Source organism: Babylonia areolata, chromosome 18 (assembly GCF_041734735.1).
Source record: "Babylonia areolata isolate BAREFJ2019XMU chromosome 18, ASM4173473v1, whole genome shotgun sequence".
Taxonomy (NCBI): Eukaryota; Metazoa; Mollusca; class Gastropoda; order Neogastropoda; family Buccinidae; genus Babylonia; species Babylonia areolata.
In genome coordinates this window covers 15758341-15784659 of record NC_134893.1, presented here as the reverse complement: position 1 = coordinate 15784659, position 26319 = coordinate 15758341, and the positions used below count along the sequence as shown (strand labels likewise).

The 26319-nt window shown below is 40.3% G+C and overlaps 1 protein-coding gene across 1 annotated transcript; it reads right to left on the bottom strand.

The window, feature by feature from the left end:
- Window positions 1–610: 610 nt before the first annotated feature.
- On the bottom strand, window positions 611–26319 carry LOC143292513 (ras GTPase-activating protein-binding protein 2-like). The gene is made up of 12 exons (XM_076602864.1): window positions 26293–26319; window positions 24626–24805; window positions 22102–22183; window positions 21165–21266; window positions 18050–18200; window positions 16272–16419; window positions 13317–13504; window positions 12363–12567; window positions 11249–11427; window positions 7239–7297; window positions 6539–6598; window positions 611–5649 (listed from the first exon to the last, which is right to left on the bottom strand). The coding sequence occupies exons 2-12, from the start codon at window positions 24781–24783 to the stop codon at window positions 5422–5424; spliced, it is 1560 nt and encodes a 519-aa protein (XP_076458979.1). The 5' UTR covers window positions 24784–24805; window positions 26293–26319; the 3' UTR covers window positions 611–5421.

Below are 26319 nucleotides of genomic sequence, written 5' to 3'. Positions count from 1 at the left end.
GGGGGTGAGCAGAGGAGGGCCAGGGGGGACACCATAAAGTGACAGATGATACAGTACTGAAGAGGTGGGGGTGAGCAGAGGAAGGGGGGTGCGGGGGGACACCATAAAGTGACAGATGATACAGTACTGAAGAGGGGGGTGAGCAGAGGAGGGACCATGGGGGACACCATAAAGTGACAGATGATACAGTACTGAAGAGGGGGGTGAGCAGAGGAAGGGGGGTGCGGGGGGACACCATAAAGTGACAGATACAGTACTGAAGAGGGGGGTGAGCAGAGGAAGGGGGGTGCGGGGGGACACCATAAAGTGACAGATACAGTACTGAAGAGGGGGGTGAGCAGAGGAAGGGGGGTGCGGGGGGACACCATAAAGTGACAGATGATACAGTACTGAAGAGGGGGGTGAGCAGAGGAAGGGGGGGGGCGGGGGGACACCATAAAGTGACAGATGATACAGTACTGAAGAGGAGGGGGTGAGCAGAGGAAGGGGGGTGCGGGGGGACACCATAAAGTGACAGACACAGTACTGAAGAGGTGGGGGGGGAGCAGAGGAGGGTCAGGGGGGACACCATAAAGTGACAGATGATACAGTACTGAAGAGGTGGGGGGTGAGCAGAGGAGGGCCAGGGGGGACACCATAAAGTGACAGATGATACAGTACTGAAGAGGTGGGGGGTGAGCAGAGGAGGGACCAGGGGGGACACCATAAAGTGACAGATACAGTACTGAAGAGGTGGGGGTGAGCAGAGGAGGGCCAGGGGGGACACCATAAAGTGACAGATGATACAGCACTGAAGAGGAGAGGGTGAGCAGAGGAGGGGGGTTGGGGAGGGGGGGGAACCACGAAGTAACAGATGATACAGTACTGTAGAGGTGGGGGGAGCAGAGGAAGGAGGGGCGGGGGACACCAAAGATATTAACAGGTACTGTGGGAGGGGGGAGGTGAGAAGGGAAAGGTGTATTGAGAAAACCAAAAAAGAGACATATCGTTAAGTACCATAGGGGAAGGGCAGAGCAGGGCAAACAAAAAGCAACAATGTATGATACAGATATTTAAAAAACAAAAATTACATTCCAAAAGAACTCTTAACAAATGACTTTTCTTTCTTTCATTCCAGTTTTTGCTTGTTATATCTATATACTGATTTTTTCCCCCTTTTTATGCTCCAAGCAACGTAACTGTAGAGGAACAGAAAAGTCACATGAATGTCCAGATGATGGAAGAAGACAAAAAAACATTGCAAACAAAGATGTCTGAAAAGAAACTTGAAAAATCACTAAAAATCCTGTGACCAATGTACTGGGGGATAGGGTAGTTGAGGTGGGGGGGGGGGGGGGAACAACCACCACCACCAAACAAACACAAATCAAAAAAACAACAGAAAATGGTAAATGACAATGACAAATATGAGGAAGTGATGGGGAAGAGAGGGGTCATGATGAGAGGAAATAATGAGTAATTACAATGGCTAAAAACTTTTCTTTTTTTTTTAAGAAAAAAAAGACTACAACTACATTTGCAGATAAAACAAAGAAACCCAAATTCACATGGCAATAGCAGAAGAGACAAAAACTGAAAAAGAATACAAGGAATGTTTAAAACGTTCTTCAAAATGTCGATTTATCCTCCACATAGTCCCCTCTCAAATGCCATCAAGGCTGCAGAAGACAACTCCAATGCAGTAATAAATATCACAATACTGCATTTCTGTCTTCAAAGAAGACCAACTCATATACCAGGACTTACCAAAACGTTACAAAACAGAACCTGGTCATAATGTCAAAACTTTCTCTAACAAATCAGCAGGTGAAAGGTTTTGGAAATTCCTCAAATCTGGTGGCGCATTTGTACAGCTGCAAACTTTAAGAAAATGTTTGTGAAAGTATAGATAAAATCAGGGGCAACACAGGAACAATGTGTTACACCTATCAAAGTTTGGACAATTCCATATGTGACACTGTTCAATAAAAACATTATAATTGCAGCATTGGAGAAACTTCCATTTATCATAAGCTTCTTCTCCTTAACACTTACCATAAATAATGAGAGAGACCTTGCAGTCAACAATTCTTACCTGCTAGTACCTCAAAAGCGTTTTTTTTTTTTTTCTTTTTCTTATTTTCCTCCATAGTCACTGAACATAGAAATAAATTCTGTAAGATATTTTCTCCTTTTTCTTATTCCACTGGCAGTTAGGAACTGTCATTAAGTAGTCCTATGTCTATGAACTGTTATCACTTTGACAACTACAATTACTACAGACCATCACTAGTGTCATGATCTCACTCTCATTCATCAGATCAGGATACATAGAGTGCACAATCTCATTTCTCACATGATATACAGAATGCACAGTCAGCCATGCATAACCCCTAAATAGTTTGAGACATCACACGGCTCAGCAATCCATTCAGCTGCAATGAGCACAACCAAGCACCTTTCAATAAGTGGATATATACACCAAGTGCATTAACTTTTCTTCTAACACACATTCTTTCTTTTCTTTCTTATCTCTAACACTCACCCCTTCCCTATACATGCATGGTCAGCTTTTCTCGATATAAACTCAGATATGAACAAAGCATATATATTAGAAACAGACACTCTACCAGACATCCAGCACTATATCAACGCTCACATATTATGTATTAACACAAGAACACAGTAAAACAAGTCTTCGTGATACTTCAGACTGAAGTGTCCTTGTAACAATGTTAACAGTTTCAGTGATTACTGTCTGTACACATCAGACAGGAATCGTTTTCACACACTGATCTTTACAGCCTTTCACAATAACATAAAAAATCTTTGAAGTCCCAATATGCAACTGCCATTGACCAATAATCATTGTGCATCTGCCCCATTATTGCTGCAGGCAATTTTCATTATACTGCAATATTATCTTCTGAGACAATATAGAAATTCAATGGATAGTGGGATAACTCTGCTCGTTTCATTATGCATTTTGTTTGAAATTTCTCACTTTTTCAGAAAGAAAATTGATTTTTTTTAACATTTTGTGATCAGCCGTGTCTGGTACAAGCAGTGACAGTCAAATCACTTTATTTCTTATATATATATATATATATATATATATATATTTATCTGTGGTTATATAGTGGTTTCAGAGACTTAAATGATTTTTCTGTACACTGCCGGACTGAGTGGTTTCAACTTTCTTCTTAAAAGTGAATGGGTGGGTAACTTTTCTAAAGCCACTTTCTGGTGTAAAAATACAAACTTCAACCACACAGGCTGGTTGATATGAAATGAATACCATAAAATCTCAACTTTTAGCTACAACATTATCCCTCAACCATGATCCCTGCAACTAAAATAATGATGCGGCTTCTTTGTGGATTTTTCCAATGTTGCGGGTTTTGCCAATGACGTGTTCAGGTCAAGTCAAGTGCTGACGTCAGTCTCCAGCCTATTTTTAAATTCACACTCGGTTTCAAAACTGGTTTAACTCTGTCAATTCACAACTCACTGAAAAAGAGTGCTTGTGTTAAATGTTTTTTCCCTTCATGAACCGTATGCAAAACATATGTTGATTGTTCTTGCTCAGACAACATCCATCAAGCCCAAAACACAATACTTACGATGCAGGTTTCAAACTGAAAGTGATCGAACTGGCCATTGAAAAGGAAACCTGAGCTGCTGCCATGAATTTGGTGTAACATTTGCGGCTTATAAACCACTGCGGCTCATGTGTGCACAATTTCACTTCTTTTCTTCTTTCTAAATTTAGGGGATACAATCTTTTTTTTCTTTCTAAATCTAGGGGATGCAGCTTATATAACAGCCCGATTTTTTCGGCACTCAATATTCAAAGCATGATATTTATAGCAGTGTTTCCATTACACTTTTCCTTGCTATAGTGTACCAATACAAAATTCAGACCAGCAGGTTTTCTCTACAGTTCCCCACTTTATCCAGCTTTGCAACAGACAGAAGTTGATTGTAGCATCATTTTTCAGCAGAAAAGAGTTGGGACTCCAAAGGTTTACTTCCACTGGCACACAGACACTCGTGCACACACAGCAGCCATGGTAAACAAGTGTATGAACTCAGCAGTAAGCATGCATCTTCTGTAATATGAATGAATGCAAATGGAACTCGCGTGCTCATCCACACAGCTTTTTTATTTCTATAATCAAATACAATTATATATGTACTTCCCCTAATATGCTGACATAAAAAGAATCTTTTCTCTAAATTCTGTTGGACTACAGAGCACAAACACACACAAAATTTTTTTTTTAAAACAAACATTTGCACACCAGTCATGAGGAGGAGGTTGATAACACAAACAAGGATTTACCATACTGCATCAATACTTGTTCATGATGCCAGTGTTTCACACACATATGCATGTACACACACACATGCACACACACACACACACAAAAAAAAGCTCACTGAGAGTGAACAAGAGGGTGTATCTGAAGACTTTTCAATCCAAATTGAAATAAACCTAACTACATCTGACTATCACCCTACCATCAGTCTGGATTCACTATTCAGTCCCTACTCGTAATATAACTGCAAAACCTGAGCATAACTGACAGCATTTTTTAAAAACTTCACTGACAATGCTGCTAAACATATTGCCACACTCATGAAGAATGAGCATGCCAATGCAAAATTCAGACTTTCTTTCTTTCTTTTTTTCCGTATGTCTAAATAAAATGGTGGCAATGATGGGGTCATTATGAGATTCCACAGTTTGATAAAAAGGCAAAATATGGTAAGTAATTCTGAGACTGTAAGTAATTCTTAAGCCACCAATCACTATTTCTGTGATCTCTAGAGCTCTCTAAGAGCTATAGCAGACTATCACAAATTCTTTCTCTCTTCTCTTTCTCTCCCTGTTAGTTGCCATGTGGGACATGGTCCCCAAGGCACTTGAAAAAAACAAAGATTGATCATTACACAGTAACACATCCACAAATGTCAGGGTGGATGGTGCAACTGCTGTCTTTGCACCCTAACTATAACTTAAGTGTGAAAAAAAAGAAGCAAAAAACACCCATTTATGGACAAAGACTACAAACTTAAAAGCTTGCAGACCTTTGTATCCGTGTGCAAGTGTCCATGCATACATCCTCACATACAAAAAATACTTTAAGCATAACACCACCATCTCAACAACCCAAGACATACTGCCACAAACCATCTTTCATATGGCTTCAAACATGACTTGATTCCACTGTTCTGAAACTGAGTGTTCACAATGCTACCACAGTATCACACTGGCACTTATATTCAGTCAAATGTGATGGGGGCAAACGGCGGGGAGGGGGGTTGGAGGGTATGGGGGGGAGTCAATATGTTTCCATGCTTGGTAATGGAATATGAGACGCTGTGGTTCTTGAAAACAAGCATGGAATGACACAGCTTAGACCACATCCAGAAGTCTTATTGGCGGGCAGGAGCTGGTCCGTCTCCCCTGTGGAAGTCCCGCCCCCCATTGTGTCGCTCTCCGCTGTAGTGTCTGCCATTTCCCCCGCCTCTGTAGCCACCACGAGACCCATAGTTGCGAGGTCCAGGCCCGTAACGAGCATTACCACGGGCTGCAGGTCTATGGTCGCCGCGTGTCTTCTTTTCCTCCACGTTGAGTCTGTGTTCTCCTTTGTACATGATAGGCTGCAACAACCAGGCATGATGATCAGTCCATTGTACCATAAAGGCAAGTGTGGTTCCACAATATACGAACAGTTGATTTCACTCTTTTGATAAGGCTTCACCTCTGGTCCTCATTCTGTTGCACATATCATCTTTAAAGGTTGCAATGTGTGTGTGTGTGCAGACTTATGTGCTTAACTCACAGCTCTTCCATTTACAAAGTGCTGTTGGTTCCTACATCAAATATTGACCATATAGCACAAAAACGCTTTATAATACATTATCATTGCTGGGCATAATAATGACAGACCTGTTGACCCTACATTTGTGTCTGGTGTATTCTCAAAAAGAAATGGGGAGGTGCCCTCTTAGACTGACTAGACAGGCCTCATTGGCTGTCATGTAACACCAAGGGCACGCGCTTGCAATGAACTTTTCACTTTCGTCCAAAGAACCCGTTACCACGCGAGCAGCATAAAAACTCTCCACTTTGTTGTTGTGGACCAGAACTCTGGCCAAAACATGTTTTTCTTTCCTCAAAAGTCATACTGAAATCTATTTTCGCATACTGATGTACTCCAGTCAAAATGTTGTACAAATTACGCCAAAATCGTACTAGTAAACAGGTCTGTAACGATGAAGTTTCTGGCAGTACAAGAAGCTAATAGTGATGAAAGTACATGCTGGCAACATTATGCAGTGCAGCATCACTGCAGTGAAAATGATTGGATCTGAAATGACTGGATACAACATAAGCCCAGTTTCCTTTAACTGTTAAGTCTACATTTATTTAACAGAATTTAATACCACCCACTTTTTTGTATTTGCTTCAAGGCCTCCTTAAAGCAATGCCCTCCACCACTACACCCTACCCCAAACAAAGCACAAAAAATGCTCTGCTGAAACTTACCTTTTGCTTCAGCACTGTTTGAGCAGTCTCTGAACTCTCAAACACGACAAAGCCAAAGTTCTGGAACAAAATAGCATAAACTTCATTATTTACTTATTTTCATTCGCAAAACTGGCTTGGAGGATAAGCTAATATTCACACACTAATATTCATGAAACAATATGTCTGCATACTGCACTTCAGTAAAAGAACTGATAGACCTATTGCTCAGTAAACAATAATAAACACATCTTTAGTCGACTGAAAATAAAGCAGTACGAGAATATCAACCAAAGATTGTGTATAGGTATCATACAAACACCCCTTATGTCTACTCATGTCTATCACAGCTATCACCTTCATTTAGCACAAAGTCCCAAGAGATCAAGGGTGTCTAACATACACTTCTCAAAAAGCAAAATAAAAAGAAGACACCGAAGATGGGGAGAGAATAGTTTGTTTAAAATCTGGACACCCACTGAGGACAACAGGGCTTCAAACTTTTTTTTTTTTTCTTTTCCAACTTTGAATTTGGACATGCTCACAACAAAGCAGCATTAATGCATCTTGACTTTCCTCAAATTCAGATCACAAATACATGTTCAAAACCCTTCCTCGAATTATGACACCGAAGGCTGTAAAACTATTACTAAAATTTTGGTATCCAAATTTGTAAAACTACTACTCTGATGATATCATAGATTGTAAAACTACTACTCACAGGCACGCGGCTGCCGCTACCCTTGGTGTTGATGCGCAGATCCAGAACAGTTCCATAACCTGAAGGACAGCGAAGAAAAACTGTTGAGCTATAACCAACAATCAGCATCTCTGCTTGCCACTGTGTTCTGATAGTATACACAACAGCAGACAGAGGAATGTGCATGTGTGCACATATACAAAAACAGAAAGTCAGCAGACATATGAACACACTGTGACACTAAACCAGACAGGTAGGTGAGCAGGTAAGAGGTCTACATAGATATGTCAACATATAATCATTAGCAATAGATCTACAAAGATACATAAACAAATAAGAGATAATATACATCAACACTTGACTGAGGGGGGCTTCTTCTCTAAAGACCGTGTACTGTCCAGCTCTCCCAAGATTTTCTTATCACTGAGACATGTGTAAGCCACTGACTTTCAGGAACAGTGTGAATGACATTCTGGAAAGACCGAGTGACACTGAGAAAGACTGACTCTCAGGTTCCATGGGTTGGCAAGCCACCTTACCCTTAATCAAATTGCCACAAGTTGTTCAAAGAAGAGATGCTCCCAGGATTCACCAAAAGGGGAAGAGAATGATGAATCCATCGGCGCCAACGCAATCACGACTGGAAATGGTAAACTGACTACAATTTCACAACCGATGGAATTCCCATGTGTCTGTGGGCGGAAATTCTCTACCGAGCGTGACATGAAGATCTACAGGACCAAAAAGGGCTGTACGAAGAATCTGACGAATGCTCAGCAGTGCACTGCACCAGCAGCTAAGTTGCAGAAAACCAAGATCAGGATTCAAGCCAAGGACATCCACGCTGATAATTCAGACAAATATTTCTACAAGATCTTGAAGCCAAACGCCAGAAACTAAACTTGCCACCTGCAAGTGCAAAAACAGAATGGGAAGATTTAGACCAGAAAACATGATGCACTGATAGGAAAGAGCACCTTAAAACTCAAGTTAGCCACCTACGGAGATGGTGTGCACATAACCTGTCGGGAAACCTATGGAGTGAAAGAACCAAGGCAAGAATATCTCAAAAAATCCAGGCGACAAGAAATGGAAATGCGTACGGGTCAGTTCCTCTTGAAATGATCCAAGTGGCTCTCGAGATGCACCATGTACCAACCAACATCAGGGAAATGCTGAAGAAGTACTTCCATGGCTTCTCAATGTGGTTCACCATCAAGGAATACACAAGACTGATCAATCTGGAAGTGGGCATAGCCATGGCTGTGCAATTTCTCCAATCCTGTTCATGCTGGCAATGGAAGTGATCTTGAAGGCCTCAATGAAGGAACGAATCGAGCTGACCTCGGCAATGGATACCAGATACCTCCTTTGAAAGCCTTCATGGATGACACAAGTCCTTTCAACGAAAGAGGATGACACCCATGCAATATTGAAGCGGTTGGACGAGCTAGGTGCCACAGCCAGAATGAACTTCAAACCAAAGAAACCACAGAGCCTCACTGCGTGAAGGAAAGGTAGCTGAAACGGTCACATTCACTGTAGCCAACCAAACCATTCCAACAGTGTCAGATGAACCATTCAAGAGCCTTGAAAGATGGTATGATGAGTCCCTGAAAGATACAAAAAGAGGAAAAGAAACCAAGCAGACAGCAGAAGAAGGCCTGCATATTATAGACCAGTGTGGCCTTCCTGGCAAATACAAAATGTGGTGCCTACAGTCTATGCTGATACCAAAGCTCCTGTGGCCTCTCCTGATATATATCAGCTGTAGCACAGTTGAGTCGACTGATGCAAAGATCAACAAGTACACACGCAAACAGCTTTGTGTCCCACCTGGTCTCACTATAGTGGCACTCTACGGTCGCCAAGCAAAGCTGAGGCTACCTCTGAAATCCCTTGTCAAAGAATACAAGGTAAGGAAGGCAAGACCTCTCAGCATGCTCAAAGACTCGGTAGTCAGTATTGTGAGATCCACCCAACCCAAGCTGAAGACTGGCAGAAAATGGAAAGTCAGGGAGGCAGTCAGTGCAGCAAAAGAAACTCTCAAGACAAAGGAAATAACAGGACACACCCAAACCAACAGACAGGGCCTGGGATCAACAAAGATGGAATGGTGGTCCAAGGTAAAGGGGAAAGCAAACAGAGACATGATCATACAGGAGATCAGGAAGGAAGAGAATGATAAAAGAGTCCAGAAGGCAGTCCAGCAGGGGCAGTGGACAACAGAAAATGCACTCCAAAGGAGCCTCAGCAGGAGCGACATGTGGAACATGGCCCCTCTGAGGATCAGTGTCATCCTAAGATCTGTGTACGACCTCCTTCCCTCGAATACAAACTTGGTGAAATGGGGGAAAGCAGAGGACCCTGCGTGCCTTCTCTGCCATGGCAAACAAACAGTGGAACATGTCCTCAGCTCACTGACACATGGTGAGCTCTGTCCAAGGAGTACCTACACCACCGGAAGTTCCAGTAGAGTTCCTCTCTGCAGAAGGCAATAAAGTCTGGCCAGGAACAGCTGTAACATCCAAAGCATGGAAAAATGGGCTGCTTGATGGTGCCGGAGATTGTGAATGCAAAGCTGACCTACCAAAGGGGAAGAAACACCCAGAAATCATCAGCAAAGACTGGCATGAGACCTGACATAGAACTCCACTCCAAGGCAATGAAACAAGCGATTCTGATTGAGCTCACTGTGCCATACGAAAGCAGAATGGAGGAAGCCCACCATCTACAAGACCGAGAAATATGCTAGACTAACCAGCACCCTGAGAGAATCTGGCTTCCAAGTCAAAGTCCTCGTCACTGAGATTGGTACAACAGGGTTTGAGCCTCATGAAACAGATGTCGATTTCTGGCAGAGTGAGGACAAAGGCTCTCAAGGCAATGGCAGAAGCAGCAGCAAATAGTTCCAGCTGATCTGGTTGAGGAGGAATGAAAGTAAACTTCATAAGGATTCAATTTTCCCTACTCAAACTAGGTCTACAATGGCTCAGTGGTTAAAACGTCTGCCAGAAAAGGTGACTGTCCTGAAGTGGTGACCACCCTGGAGGTGCGGGTTCAAACCTGCCGAGGACCAGGAAAAAGAAAATAGGCAGCAATACAAGGGCATCCAGGTGTCATGACCTGGGTGCGGCCTGACCCCTTCAAGGCGTTAAGGGCCAAAACGCTTCACTGGCGGGGGACTTCTCTGAACACCTTGTACTGTCCAGCTCTCCCTAGAGTTTCTTATCACTATCAACAGGAACTGAGTATGAAACACAGATCTCTCAATATGTATTTGTATTTCTAAATTAGGGCTGCTCTCCCCAGGGAGAGTGCGTCGTTACACTACAGCGCCACCCATTTTTTTGTATTTTTTTTCCTGCGTGCAGTTTTATTTGCTTTTCCTATCAAAGTGGGTTTTTCTACATAATTTTGCCAGGAAGAACCCTTTTGTTGCCATGGGTTCTTTTACGTGTGCTAAGTGCATGCTGCACGCGAAACCTCGGTTTATCGTCTCGTCCAAATGACTAGCATCCAGACCACCACTCAAGGTTTGTGGAGGGGGAGAAAATACCGGCAGCTGAGCCGTGATTCAAACCAGCGTGCTCAGATTCTCTCACTTCCTAGGCGGACGCGTTACCTCTAGGCCATCACTCCATATGGACATGGAATTTAATTAGATTCGCACACACAAAAACTAGCACACACTGACAACAAAGTGAAGCAAAACAAACTCAAATTATGTAATGCCCACTTGTATAGCCCATGTAATGCTACATGGTTTAACAACAGAAAAACTAAATTACTACCAATATACAAGTGCAAAGTTAGAAAGTCAAGGGATAACAGCATTCTTTGTCAAACACTCATGTTTACCACAGAAATACACCAGGTATCTGAGTTCTTCTAATAATCTGTACTTCTAAGTACCATAACTTTTCCATCACCTAGCTCTTAATAACAAACATGGCAAATAATTCAGCTTTCCAGTTTAAACAGATGAAACCTGGCACTTTTCCACATCAAACCATCCAACGGGTACTTACATTCAAAAAAACTTTTCAGCTCCGGTTCAGTCATGCTGTGGGGCAGGTTGCCAACAAACAGCTGCTGGTCATCGGGATACTTTGGTCCACTGTTGAAACTTTTAGTCCCATTCTCTCCATTGCGACCCTCTCCTTTCGAGTTGCTTCTCTCCCTTGCCCGGTTATTTTCCCTCTGAGGTCTGTCGAAAACAGAGATAACACAGTCTTACACTTGCCACAGTACCTCATGGTCTCTCAGGATACTACATATCTGTCTTTTTTTATGTGTTCTCTAGTGAATTTGTGAAGATCAAAATGACCCTTTGTCAAATACTCTGATGATCAAAATGTTAAAGAAAATAAATAATGGGAGTCGCACAACATGCCCTGGTGTTAGATACAAAATATGCCCTTGTGTCTGATTGGAATGCCTTTATTACCATGTGCACCAGTGTCAAAAGTAACATATTAGAATAAAAAGTATTCAATCTTTCAAAAAAAAAATCAAATAATATATAAAAATATATATATATATACTTAATCCAAGCCCAGATGTCTTCGTTTTCCAGAAAGAAATGGAAGAAGTGTCCAAAAACAGTATTGGTTTTTCACTTTTAACCTTTAAAACCGATCTGCACTTGGGTTAGTGGTTTTAAAGAAATAACTCTGATTAATGCTCATACTGGTCCTAATGTTCCTCCAAAAAGGAAGCTGGTGTGCACAGCAAGCGACAGCTGTTTCGCACTATGTAGTGCCACATTTTGTAGAGCATGTGCTCACAGAGTGAAATACTTTTTCTTTTTTTTAAGGAAGCATACAAATCCTTTTATACAGTCTAAACTCCTCTAACCCAGACCATTTATGATTTGAAATTACGACTTAATCCAGAAGATGGATTTGTTTTCTTTCACTGTCTGATCCAAACTTGGTATTTGCAAAGTTTATTCATACCTTGGTATTTGGACGAAGCATTTCTAGAGAAAATGATTCTGTTTAAAATTACCATAGACACACAGACACACCCACACACAGACAACCTGAGAAAATGATTTTGTTAAGTTTAACACACACACACACACACACACACACACACACACACACACCATGACTGAGCAAAAAAAATTTCTCAGCATACCTTTGGGGTCGAGGCGCCTCCACCTGTTTAGTGGAAGGTGCAGCAGTAGCAGCAGCAGCAGCAACAGGAGCAGGTTTCCGCTCCGTCTTATCAGATTTTCGCACAACCGGCGTTATCGCTCCAGCAAGTGCTGCTTCAGTGCTTGTGGTTGCTGGAGCACGCTTGCTAACCAAAGCGGCCCATGAAAAGGTTTTTGGTGACTCTTCTGTAAAAGGGATTTTCAGTAACAGGTGAGCTGATGATTTGAAGCTACACTTACACACTCTAAAAATAACATTCAATAATAACATACAATAAGAAAAGGACAGTCAGGCAAAAGGGAAAAGAAAGACATAAAATGACTGATGATTCTTCGAAGTTTCGAACATTTTCTATGTGCAGTTTTTGACATGCCGCTCATTTGCAATCTTTATCAAATAAATACAACCAGACAGGCGCAATAGCTGAGCTGTTAAAGCCTTGGACTTTAAATCTGAGGGTACCAGGTTTGAATCTTGGTGACGGCGCCTGGTGGGTAAAGGGTGGATATTTTTCCAATCTCCCAGGTCAACATATGTACAGACCTACTTGTGCCTGAACCCCCTTCGTGTGTGTACGCAAGTAGAAAATCAAATACGCATGTTAAGGATCCTGTAATCAATGTCAGCGTTCGGTGGGTTATGGAAACAAGAACATACCCAGCATGCACCCCCCCGACAACAGAGTATGAAAACAGTCATACAGGCAAAAGCCCTCTCATGTACATACGAGTGATCGTGGGAGTTGCAGCCCATGAACACAAAAGATACAACCTAATAAACGCAAAACATGTGGATGATTAATGAGAAAGGCTGTTGTGGATAAAATCTAAAACCAAAATGTGAGTACTCTATACCTGAACCTTCAATGGAAAAGAAACAAGAAAAGAAAAGGATGCACTCCATACAAATAAACAATGCCAAACAAATATCAAACCTTGTGGTTCAGCGCTCTCAGGGCTAGTCTCCTCAGGCATTCCTGATGGCTCAGCGGACTGCTTTTCCTCCTCCACATTTTCTCTGGCTGGTGTAGTCGTCTTTTCTTCTACTTTTTCGTTCCCTTCTGCAGGGGCAATCTCCTCTTCTACTTCACCAACATGCTCAGCAGTTTCTGACACCGGTGAACTATAGGGGAAAATATACAATAGAGGGATGATAATCATAGAAAATGTGGTGTACTTTTTGCTTTTATACATTTCCATTTAACGAAATCATGATTCTGTTACAAAATCCTCATTCCACTAAATATACCTTCTACACAGATCCAGTGCATGCTAAAACTTGTACTTTTGCTCATTCGTGCCTTTACATTTTTTTTCATGCAGAACTTTCTATAATGCCTGAAGGTTCATGCCCTGTCTCAACCAATCAAAGAATCTTAGATTATACATGCAGCTGAGCGTTCAGCCGGCTACGAGGGCCACTTCAACAGAGGCGGTTGCAGACGACTTTTTCGCAGCTGACCAGCCAGACTTCACTGGCTCATGCACTTGTACAGATGTGACACCCTTTGATATTTGAATGGAAGCCCCTTCCAAACAAATGCTAAAAACATTTATCAAAACCAAATCTATAAATAATTCACTGCCAGATTATGTCTGTTGTGCTTACACACACACTAAAATCAGTATCAGTTAGAAGCTTCTTCTTCTTCTGTATTCATGGGCTGCAACTCCCATGTTCACTCATATATACGCGAGTGGGCTTTTACGTGTATGACCGTTTTTAACCCGACATGTAGGCAGCCATACTCCGCTTTCAGGGATAGTTAGAAGCAAATTTGGTTTTAGTTTAATTGTTCGTCAGTGCAAGGATTTCACGTTTGTGTGCGCACACACTCGCAGCATGTCTGCTTGTGTGTGTGTGATCGCCCACATGTGTGTGCACAGCATGTGCGCGCATGCGTGCTTTTTACAGTGGTATCAATGCGTGCCCTGAAGGGATCGCCTTTTGTTATTGGCATCTTTAACTGACCATTAGGAAACTTTTTGCCTTCGATTTTGGTGCTCTGACAAGTCACTGGATCACCTCTCAAGGGGGGTCAACAAACGACGCTTTCGAAGGAGCATTCCATTTTCATTTTTGACAGATCATCGGCAAATGATATAGAATGACCCAATGGCTTTTGGTTTTTTTCCTCCCCCCCAAAAAAACGGACACTTCACTTTTTTTGTAAATCTGAAAACAGATTTCCGTGATAAGATGGAAGAGTTACACCCATAGGATCTGGCACCAATCACACTTGGTCTTGCCTGCGGCGTCGATTTTGTGACTGGCGTCGCCTACCCGTAAAGTTATTTTTTTGTTCTTCACTTCTGTTTTCACGGTCTCATCTTGCCAAGCCCAGCTCCACTATTTTTCACTCCTTTATCGATCTCAGCGCAAAAATCTTATTATCCTTTGTGAGTTTTCTCATTTTGTCGATGATCAAACACGATCGACGAAATCAGGTATCTTTGCAAGTCGTGAAGCCTGCGAGCGAAAGTTGTGAAATCCTGACCGAATACGGATAAGCTGAATGATGACAGAGGAGCAACGGAACACTTATTCTCAATTGGTTCGCTTATCCAAACATGGGGCATTTTAGCAAACGCTGTGGGTCTGTCTTGTCGATCGGTCAGACAACTTTTGTGCAACCTTCGTCGATCGGAACCCCCACCCCCACTCCGATTTTCTCAACGGATTTATGCAAATCTCAAGAATGGCCTCAGGAACCAATTTTCGGTCGGAAATCCGACTATAGTCGGAAAAATCTCATGCCTGTATATGTGATCACTTGTCAGAAACTAAAATCATACTATTATAGTGTTTGGAGAATAACAGATCAGGAACCTACAAGATACAAAATGGATTTTCATTGTTGACACTGAATGACAATCACTGCACAACTAGCATTGCTTGACGGCTTGGGCCAAATTGAGATGTGTGTTTCTGACACACATTATTTAGTTAATTATCTCTTCCACTGAATCAGTAAACTATATGTATCATACACTGGCTGAATTGCCATAATTCCTTCTTTGAATCTATACTACTTGTGTTTGCCTATGTTAAACTGATTAAACGCAGTTTGTAATATTCAGCGACGAACTCACTAAAATTGATCAGTTCCACGTGACTTCAATCAAAATAGTAAATTCATCTTAAATAATCAACACTCCATTTTATACGCATTAGAAAGGTAATGTTCAGCTCTTTGTTTTGCGACCAATCCGACATAAATCGGTTCAGGAATTATTTAGAAATCATTTAGAAATCTATCACTGAACACCTGACAACAATCACAGATTATTCAAATATTCCGCCCAACAGATGCGATTTGCTTGAGGCCACCAAGTACTGGCTGAGTGGTTCGTTTGACCATCTATAAATAGCCAGTGGTCACTGCTGGCCATTCAGATTCACTGGTGTTGTGCTTGCATCCACACACTTTGTTGTGGCACACAGTCAGCTGCCTCACATTCTACTGCACTGTCTTCTTCTTATCTTCTTTTTCTGCTCTTCTTATAATACTGAAATAAAACAATAGAAAAACCCCTTGTGACCGGCCTCTATATGTCCTTGGCCTGTGCAAAGGAGCTTTCTGTCCTGTCACTTTCTATCCTGTAAATATGTAAATACTGTAATTCTTTTGTATCCCCTTATGTACCACTTCGTCTATGGTTACATACAAAAAAGTCAAAACACAATAAAAGAAAACAAATACTGGAGCAGTGTGTAGCAAGTAAATAACAGGTTTCAACTGAACTGCAACAGCTCCCTATTTGAAAAAAAAAGAAAGAAAGAAATAAAACATTGAAACAAACTTCCAAATAAAACGGTAATGACTAAAACGTAATCCAAGCCAAATTACACTATGGCACACATGCATACACACACACATCAATCCTACCTTTGGGCCTCAGAAGTGTCAGGGGATTCTTCAGCTGCAACAGGGGCAGTCTCAGGGGCAGCTGGTGCTTCAGCTTTTGTTTCCGCATGTGCAGTCTGATCCCCTTCAGAGCTGATGCTCTCTGACCCTTCTTGGGGAACCGGAGGCTCTATGCACCACAAAAAACAGAATATAACTCATCATGTGTTCAATCTGTTGCTGTACACTACAAAAATCAGGCATAGAAAAGCAGGAATGAGATTGGGAAATTGTGACTGAGTCTGAAAGGTGGGGGCCTTCTGCGGCCCCCAGTGGGGGTCCATGGGGCAACACCCCTGGTGGGGGTGTGGGGGTGAAGCCCCCTGAAGCTGAAGGTTTTTCGCAATTTCAAACCATAAAATCTACACTTGCGGGCCACCAATGCTGCTGAGGTATTCCAACCCACAGAAGATAAAAAATAAGTCCAATTCTTCCTAAATTTAAATGTTTTTGCTTCCAAACCTGTGAAGTCAGCCTTGGTGTGTGTGTGTGTGTGTGTGCACTCTGTCTGTGCGTGTGTGATCGACTGCATGTGTGTGCATGTGCGCGCATACATGCTTTTCAGTGATATCAATGCGTGCCATGTAGGGATCACCTTTCGTTATCGGCATTTTGACAACTTCAATCGACCGTTAGGAAACTATCTGACTGTTGGTGCTCTGACAAGTCACTGGATCGCCTCTCAAAGGGTCAACAACCGACACTTTCGAAAGAGCATTCTGTTTTCATTTTTGACAGATCATTGGTAAACGATACAGAACGGCCCATCAGCCTTTTCTTTCTTTTTTATTCTTCTAGAAAACAGACGCTCCGTTTTTAATGCAAATCTGAAAACAGATTTCCATGTCTAGACTGAAGAGCTACACCCATGCAATCTGATACCAATCGCACTTGGCCTTGCCCGCGGTGTCAATTTTGTGAATGGCATCGCCTACCCGTAAAGGTATTTTTTTGTTCTTCACTTCTGTTTTCACAATCTCATCTTGCCAGACCCAGTTCCACTTATTATTCACTCCTGTATCAATATCTGCTGCAAAAATCCTCTAATCCTTTAGCAAGCAAGTTTTGTAATCCCAACCGAATACGGATAAGCTGAATGATGACAGAGGAGCAACGAAACACTCATTCTCAATTGGTTCGCTTATCCAAACATGGGGTATTTTAGCAAACACTGTGGGTCTGTCTTGTCGATCAGTCAGACAACGTTCGTGCAACCTTCATGGGTCGGGAAAAAAAAAAACTTCCACCCCTCCCATTTTCTCAATGGATTTACAGGAATCTCAAATATGGCCTCTGGAGTCAATTTTTGGTCAAAAATCCAATTATAGACGGAAAAATCTCATGCCTGAAAAGTCGTCTTATTACCCCACACATCTACCAATCACCAGAGCCTTATAAAGCACCATGATATGTCTATGTCTTCCTAGCAACGATTAACAAGATGGATCCCATAATAAATGGAATCTTTACATTTTCATGGATATGGATATGAAGAAAAAAAGAAAAAATTAATTTGAAACTTTATTGACAGCTTTCTTTTTTACCATAACAACATGCAAATCTGTACAAGTGGATGTGTTATATTTTTATCAAAAAGTGGAAAATGGTAAGAGAGAGCATGTCTCTCAAGAAATGCTGGGCATATCATTAAAAAGAAATCTGACACAGCTTCTGCCACAAAAATTTGGCCAAACACTTGCCAAATCATTTTGACAATGTGCAACATATGGACTTGAAAACCTTTTCCACAGAACACTTACCTTCACTTAAATCTTCCTCGTCTGAAAATTCCTCATCTTGATACCTAAAGATGCAATTGCGCACGTAAAACGTTTTCGGTCCATTCCGTACCAGGACGAAGGACTGCATGAAACGCCTCATGCTTCCCTCTTCGCAAAGCTCACCAGCCGTCTGGTAAGAAAAACACAAGGCAAAATGTTAACATGGCAAAAGAATTTTCTTAAAGGTTTAATTAAATATGCTGACTACAGGCAAATGAGTAAAAATCTTTCAATGTTTCTATAAAAGGATACTGAACTAAAAACTTCCCATGAGGACTACAGTAGAACACAGATTGAATATACAACAAACATGAACAGAGTATAGAACATATCTTAAAAAACAGAAAGGATCTTGGTAATATCCTCCTTGCTTTGCTCCTTGTCTCTGAAGTGTGCTAAGTCGCATTTACCAAAAATACTGGACTTTTTGACTCACGTGTGTAAACAAAGTGAGTCTATGTTTTAACCCTGGTGTTCGGGTGTGTGTGTGTGTGTGTGTGTCTGTGTGTCCCTGGTAAACTTTAACATTGCTATTTTCTCTGCAAATACTTTGTCAGTTGACACCAAATTTGGCATAAACATAGGAAAAATTCAGTTCTTTCCAGTCATCTTGTTTAACTCACTCGGGACAAGTTTTCTCCCTTGCTTTTCCCCACAGACGGCCCATTTGTAAGGGTTTGGAAAAAAAAAATTTTAAATACAAAATACTGTGTAAGAAAATGAAACTTTCAGAACTGGTTTATTACGTGCTGAGCTATTACATATAAAAAAAAAATCAAATTTCTCATCTTATTTTTACAGTTTTGCCATATGTAGAAAATACTGCCAATCTTTCACCCCGAATCACCATACCCATGCTCGCTTTCTGCATTAAATTCGCTTTCTTCTTCGTCATCATCCACCTCTTCAATGTCCGACCCTTCAGTTTGTAGCATTTCAAGTACTTCGGCAACCCAAAAACATTGCTGTCACTGCCTTGTTCGCATCACAACATTTTGAGAAGAGCCCGCTTTGCTGACAGGCTGGCACGCGAGCAGACGACCGGTCAGTGACTTCGTCAGCGTGTGTGCGAGACAGGCCACACATCATAGACTAACCAATCATACTGTTTGATTGTGGAGTGACCCAGAATAGCGCACTCTGCTTGGCTAATCACAAAATCACGTGTACAGCGCATGATGGAATTTTACTTTCGGAGAATGCTATTCCATTCCTTCGTCCGAAACCGAATATGTTTTGTGTAGGAATGCGTGAGCATTCCTTCGTCCGGAAAGAGTTAAAACAATATTGCACCTCTGGGATAGGCACAAAAAAAATTTTAAAAAAGCCAAATTATATGCAAAATGAATTTACTGTTATATATATATATTTTTTTTTTTTTTTTTTTTTTTTATTCTCTAAACTTGGCACTTTGATCTGATCTTTGACAGCATCAACAGCAGTCATTTTTATCATTTTCTGTTCAAACAAAATTTGCTTTAAACTGATCTTTCTCATCTTAAACATTCTGAAATTATACTAAATACATAAAAAGCTTGCGTGTTTTACTCTGTGTACAGGGCTTTCACTATGTTCATTCACCCAAGTGGTCTTTTTCAGAAAATGCTAAAATCAATACTATGAGTGGACTTCATAGATCTATTGGCTGAGCCCTGAAGGTCATGGGCAAAAATCAATTGCATACACATATTTATACATATTCAAAGTACGTGCTCATATTCCTTGCAAACACGAAGGACGCCATTTTGTTTCAAGTTGTTGGCCTGCCCGTTCAATCCTATATTCAATCGACAATACACAATAACATGTGATGGAAAGTCAGAGAAGGAGACTGTTAAATATTCATTCAGAGAAAGATTTGTGAATGCCTCGTCATTTACTGGATTATGCCCCAAACTGCCATAAAAATATCAACAAAATCAGTCGGAATTCAGTTAAACAAAATAAACCATGAGAACATAAAAATTTCCAGTCTCAACTTTTCTCAAAATTAAGTCCTTTTCACTTCATACGACGTTTAGAAGCACTTGTACTTGGCTCTACATGTTATTAGTTTAACAGAATACTCAATTTTCATATCAACTTTAAAACTATAAAACTAGAATGAACATTAAAGAGAAATTGAATCGACCATGTCGTACACTCCCGGTGGGTGTAACTAAACTTGTACATCTATCCAGAGATCCAGAGAAAACGGCTAAATGTTGCAGTGCGATTGCAGCAATAGCCACGTCTCCTTTACCGGGGACTTAAGAATTCTTAATTGCCCTTAAAGATTTTTTGAATGCCCAAGGTACACCAGAATAATATGATTTAAACAGAGTTCTCACTGTGAACACCACAATCAATTTATCACCCTTAAAAAAAGCATGTTTAAATGTTAAAATTTTGAACGTCAGTTAAGGAGCCACGACAGTGTATTGAGTAAGACCGTTTGTTCTCACCCGAACACGCGTGGTTCGAATCTGCCTTCAGGGCTTTTTTTTCTTTTTTCTTTTGTGTTTTTTTTTTTTAACCTGAAGCTTTATAATAACAAATACAGAACACAATTTAATGATTAGATTTTTTTTTTTTTTTAGTGCATCACAAGAGAGTCTTGAAGGCCTTGCCTTTCTTTTTTTTCTTTTTACCCAAACAAATGTAACAAAAGCAAAAACCAAGAATACTGGTAAGTAACATTTACTTATTATCTACAGCATGCTCAGTGACCTGAAAGCATTCCACTATGAACCAATTTGGGCATACTCTCTGTCAATGTTAGACTTCTTCATTCATGGGCTGCAACTCCCACGTTCACTCGTATGTTTACAACTGGGCCTTTACTTGTATGACTGTTTTTACTCCGCCATGTAGGCAGCCATACTCCGTTTTCAAGGTAAAATGCAGGACATAAAACGAGCAAACTAAAGGTAAGTATTGTTTAGTGGACTGGCGTTTGTTTTTGTTATGTTTTATAATTGGGTGAATTTTCATGCTGAATACTGCCATTAACAATTACCAAATATACCCAAATCATACTTGCAGGCAGATCTACATGCACACCAAGTATGGCCACAGTAAAGCTTCCAAGTTTCTGGTGGGAAAGAGAGCTTACCTGGACTAAAATTGATCCGTTAATTGATTCTTGGCTGTCAACCTGATGAAGTTTGGGGCGACAGTCTTGGAAGTTCAAACTTGCAATCCCTGTCCGAATTTCCTGCAACAAAAATCAACATGATCAGTTTTTCAGTTTCAGTTTCTCAAGGAGGTGTCTGGACAAATCGAGACATGCTACACCATACCTGCTAACAGATGCCTGACACACTTAGGCTTTGAGTACATGCAGTAGATTTGTGTTCTCATAACAGCAGACTACTTCAAAATCATTCCAGGACACTTTAGTTGCCATGAATTCTTTTTCAGTGTGCTAAGTGCGTGCTGCATGCTGGACCTGTTTATCATCTCATATGAATGAGCAGACGCTCAGTTTGATTTTCAAGTCAAACCAGGAGAAAGGGCGAGAGCAAATCAGACCAAACTCTCATGAACTGTATTGGCAAATAAACATTTTAACCATTCTGCCACCTTTCTCACCATAATTATGATTTACTAACTACTTATACCGTTTTTGTACTAAACAGAAGTACTAGTTTACAAATGTTACAATTCTTAAAATCAAAATTTTCATTAAACAAAAAGACAAAATGTTAAGTGACTAGAGGAAAAAGCACATGTGAATATATATCTCAGTTTGTTACCAGTGTTAACAGACTATCTGGAAAGGGAAGAAATTCATTGTCCTGTTGTACAGGTCACTGTTAGTTTTACCAGGAAAAAATTCAGTACAAGTAAAAACCAAAGTAGCACATATATCCACAAAAACAGAATATCACAAATTTGTATCTCTTCAAGATTGAATCAACTTTATGCATGTGTTCACCCTAAAATGAAAAGGGATTTTGATTAGATGCAATGAATTAAGCTAAACATAAACCATCATATGTGAATACATAGTTTTCTTAATTGTCAAGGTCTGAACTGAAGATACTTACGGCTTGGCCAGTATAAACTGGGTCCTCGCGACCAAATCTCTCAATGCCGCCATGTACAAAGGTACTCTTTTGAGTATAAAATCTGAAAAACAAACATATCATAACAAACATAACATTAACAAACATATGCACATAATAAAGGTTCTGCTTCAACGACCTTTTCTCTTTTCTTTCAGTTCACTTTGAATTTGATGGGAGTGTAACAATACATGCTCTAGAATGAAACAGCCCAATAACTCCTGACTCCACGCTTCTTTATGCATCAAGCAAAAAATTAGTGCCAACCTATAATCACAAATCATGATAAATCTACAAACACACACACACGTACACACACAAGTATTACGTTGATAGACCCCTGAAGAGTTCCATGCTTAAATGACAAACAGAGGCATGTCACATGATGTGTACTCTCGAAGTTAATTGGCTCTCCGAATTTACGAGCAGCTAAGGCGATCGAGATAGGCAGAACGTGTTTTTTGCGGGGTTTTTTTGTATCGTATTTTAGTTTTCTTATTGATCATACGATGGCACTTTATTGTGCAGTGTTTGGTTACAGAAATCGAGGCTATCAACTGAAGAAAAGGAGGACAACAGTGAAATCCACAACGTTCCACACACAGCTTCAGAGTACAATGCACCTTTCAGACAATCATTGTAAGATGGTAAAAAATTGCATTAACAGTTGAACATTTGTTGTTTGGGGAGAAGGATGATTGTGAATGTTGCTTTTCCTCTCTGCATCACACTCATGAAAGATTTATGCATACAGATACCACGTATGTACCTGTAGTACTAGTGTAATAATAATGATAATAATGGATACTTGTTGAGCACTTACCTCCCTGAAAGGGAGCTCAAAGCGCTTTACAATAAGCATAAAATACACACACACACACATACGCACACGCGCGCATGCACAAACAAATGTGTGCATGTACACAATAACTTACAAAAGGAAGGGGGGAAAGGATTTGACGCACAAAAGCATAAAACAGATTTGAAGACTATGCCTATTACATTTCTTAGTCACGCACGCACGCACGCAAGCGACAGATGGAGCTGAATGAGAAAAGGAAGAATCACCGAAGGATTGGGTTTCAACATGGGGATCAAGTAGCTGCCGTAAATCAGAAGATGATCTGACTCCCGAGTTGTCCTGTGGGTGTGTAGGTTCAAATACTCAGAGGGGCAGCACACGAAATGGAGTTGAAAGTTGCGACTTTATACTGAGTGCGGGCAGAAATTGATAACCAGGGAAGAGAATGCAAAAGATAGTGATATTGTCAGTCTTTTTGGTTCTAACGATAACCTTGCTGCTGTGCTTTGAACTTTCTGGAGTTTATGTTTTAAGTACTAAGGACAACCAATAAGGAGTCAATTACAATAAGTCTGGACAAGACAAGACAGCACACCAGAGTTTGTGTTGCTTGAGTAGTAAGCGGATGGCGGACAGAACTGACCTTTCGAATTTGAAATTATGCAGCCTTGCAGAGACTGTTTATGTGTTTCTTCATTGAAAGGTTTGAATTCAACGTCAAACTGAGATTTTTCACTGAAGATACAAAGTCTACATCTTAATCTCCAATTTTGAGAAAGGAAGGTAAAGAGTTGTTTATAGTTAGTCTGCTTGAAGATATAATGATAGCTTCAGTTTTGTTATCATTTAGTTCTTGTCTGCTTTGATTCATTCATGACTTAATGTCAGTGACCCAATGGAAGAGTCAAGATTGGCAAAAGTTCTTTCTTTGTAGAGCTGGTTATCGTCAGCAAAGGCATGATTTGCAGAATGGTTTTTGACAACATCGAAAAGTGGTTGAGTTTAAAGAAAAAACAGCTCTGGTCCAAGTACAGACCCTTGTGGAACACCATATATAACTGATAATGGGAAAGATTGATGGCCACTTACAGTGACTGTTTCTGTTCTGCTTCTAAGGTAGGACTGGAACCATGACAGTGCGGAGCCAGAGATGCCAAATTTTCTAAGTCTGTTTAGCATGATAGTATGGTCAATGGTATCAAAAGCGGCAGTGTACTCACCATGCACCAGTTGCACTCAACCAAACATCACAATAATGAATAATGTTCTAACTATGAAACGAAATGTGAGCCAACTTGTGATTTTGATAATTGTACACAAAAGTACAAGCTTCTTTTTTTTCTTTTTTTTTAACAAATCGTATCCTGTTGACTGATGAGACAATAAAGTGGTATGATCAAATGCAAATCAAAAATCATTCATGTTCATCACTGACAACGAAACACTGAAATTAGTAATAAAAAAAATAATATCTTACATGGCTACAAGTTTGTGAAATGAACCCTCCACTGTCTTTTTCTTCAGTGTAAAAAAGATTTCGCCTCTAGGGTCCACAAATGCAGGGACTGAAGAGACAAAGTGTCAAGGTCACAGGTTCGCTTCTTTTATCTTTGTCAATTGCCTTTGGCATTGCTCGCATTTTGGATCGAAGATGGCTGCGGAACTCTAATGGGGTCTATTTATGTTAAAAACTAAGGTACTTACAAGTATAAAAAATGTGGGCCTTCGTCCATGATCGTGTAGTAATGGGCCACAAATTCTTTGCCCACTTGATTTGCATCAACAGGATTGTACTCAGTCTCCTCCTGGTCCTGGTCTGTCTTCACCACCATTGTGGATTCTTCAATGGTAGTTTTCACCATCTTTGTCTTTTTATATACTTCCCTGCAAATGCCAACATCAATGGAAATCAGTGAATCAGTCTTACTAACCTGGAAGATTTAAATTCAAACACACAACAAGTACCATATTCACTTATGGCTATTGTCAATGGAAATAAGTGAATCAGTCTTACAACAAAGATCTAAATTCAAACACAAAAAAGTACCGATCACCTACTCTAACAAATCTGGGTTTACAGACTTAAAAGTCACATAAATCCTTTGTTGGTTTAATTTTTTGGACAATGTCAACATTGTTAATGACCTAGGCATGTACATTATTGTTATCATATTGTAGGTACTGGCAACCATTAAAAAAAAAAAGTTCTTTAAAACATTAAAACAAGCTTAGATTAAAACTATAAAACAAACATCCCATAACAAAAATTATGTTTCTATCTATATTAGAACCAAAAATACACCCAACTGAAGTTAACTGAAATTGAGCTTTTTTGCATGTCATGTTGAGCTTTTGGACAAATCTCCAATTTTACAGCATCACTGCATGTATACTAAACAACAGAGACAGCTAAAATTTAAGGAAAGTTATATTTTGTATATTGTAAGATGCTTAATTTCTTTTCAGCTATATTACCCAATCGTTTTTTTTATACCGATTGTATGGTATGTGATAAACAGAACTGAAAATCTGATCTTTCAATTATTCTCATGGAAGCCATTTTGTTCCAATTCTGCATCCTTCATGTTTATGTTCTTAATCCTCTCTTTTTTTTCTTTTTCTTTTTTTTTTCTTTTTTGCATCTTATATTCCCATCTCGTCTTCAAATTCTGAAATACTACCAAAACTGCATGAACCCAGGGAGTAAGAACAAAACCATCACACAATGGCAATCATATGAATTTCTATATATGCCTTATCAGTTTCACCTTTGGGCGAAGCAAATGGGTATAAACTATAAATGTAATGCAATTCTTCGGAAATAAAGTGACATCAAAAGAAGAAAAAAAACAGAAAAAAAGCTCAGATGACAAAGAGGTATACACAGAGAGACTCGTGGAAAGTTAATTTTTAAAACTCTGACCGAAGCGTTGGTTTAAAATTGACATGACCGGTTGAAAATGGCAGTCTTTCTCTGTCCTGTGTTTGAAACACGATACCAAACTTATGACATACTGATATTCTTAAACGAGAAACCCTTATAAGCTTCAGTTGCAAATGTGTGAGGGGTTAAACCCAGCTGATCCAAAGGATTGTAATCTTACAATATGATCATCATGTCTGTCACTGGACTTGTCAAAAAAAAAGAGGGGGGGGGGAATGTCTGACAAGATACACCACCACGTTTCGCCAACTAATCTGCATCCTAACGTCGTGAAAAGAACTGTTAAAGCTTCAAAAAACTTGTTCAAAGCACACTTACTTAGCGACTTTCAGATAAAGAAGACTTACAAATTTCATGGTTATTACAGGTATGACAATGTGTCATTTACCAATATACAAAAACCGCGAAATTCTACGGCACTGCTTACCACAACGAGCTGCTCTCTGCACGCTGG

What these genes read in the sequence shown, in the direction of transcription:
- LOC143292513 (XM_076602864.1), bottom strand. Translation starts at nt 24,783, where the DNA reads ATGGTGAAAACTACCATTGAAGAATCCACAATGGTGGTGAAGACAGAC. An exon ending in GGCCCACATTTTTTATACTT is followed by an intron (nt 22,184 to 24,625) that starts GTAAGTACCTTA and finishes TTTGTTTTTCAG; the next exon opens with ATTTTATACTCAAAAGAGTA. An exon ending in AAACAGTGCTGAAGCAAAAG is followed by an intron (nt 5,650 to 6,538) that starts GTAAGTTTCAGC and finishes TGGTTGTTGCAG; the next exon opens with CCTATCATGTACAAAGGAGA.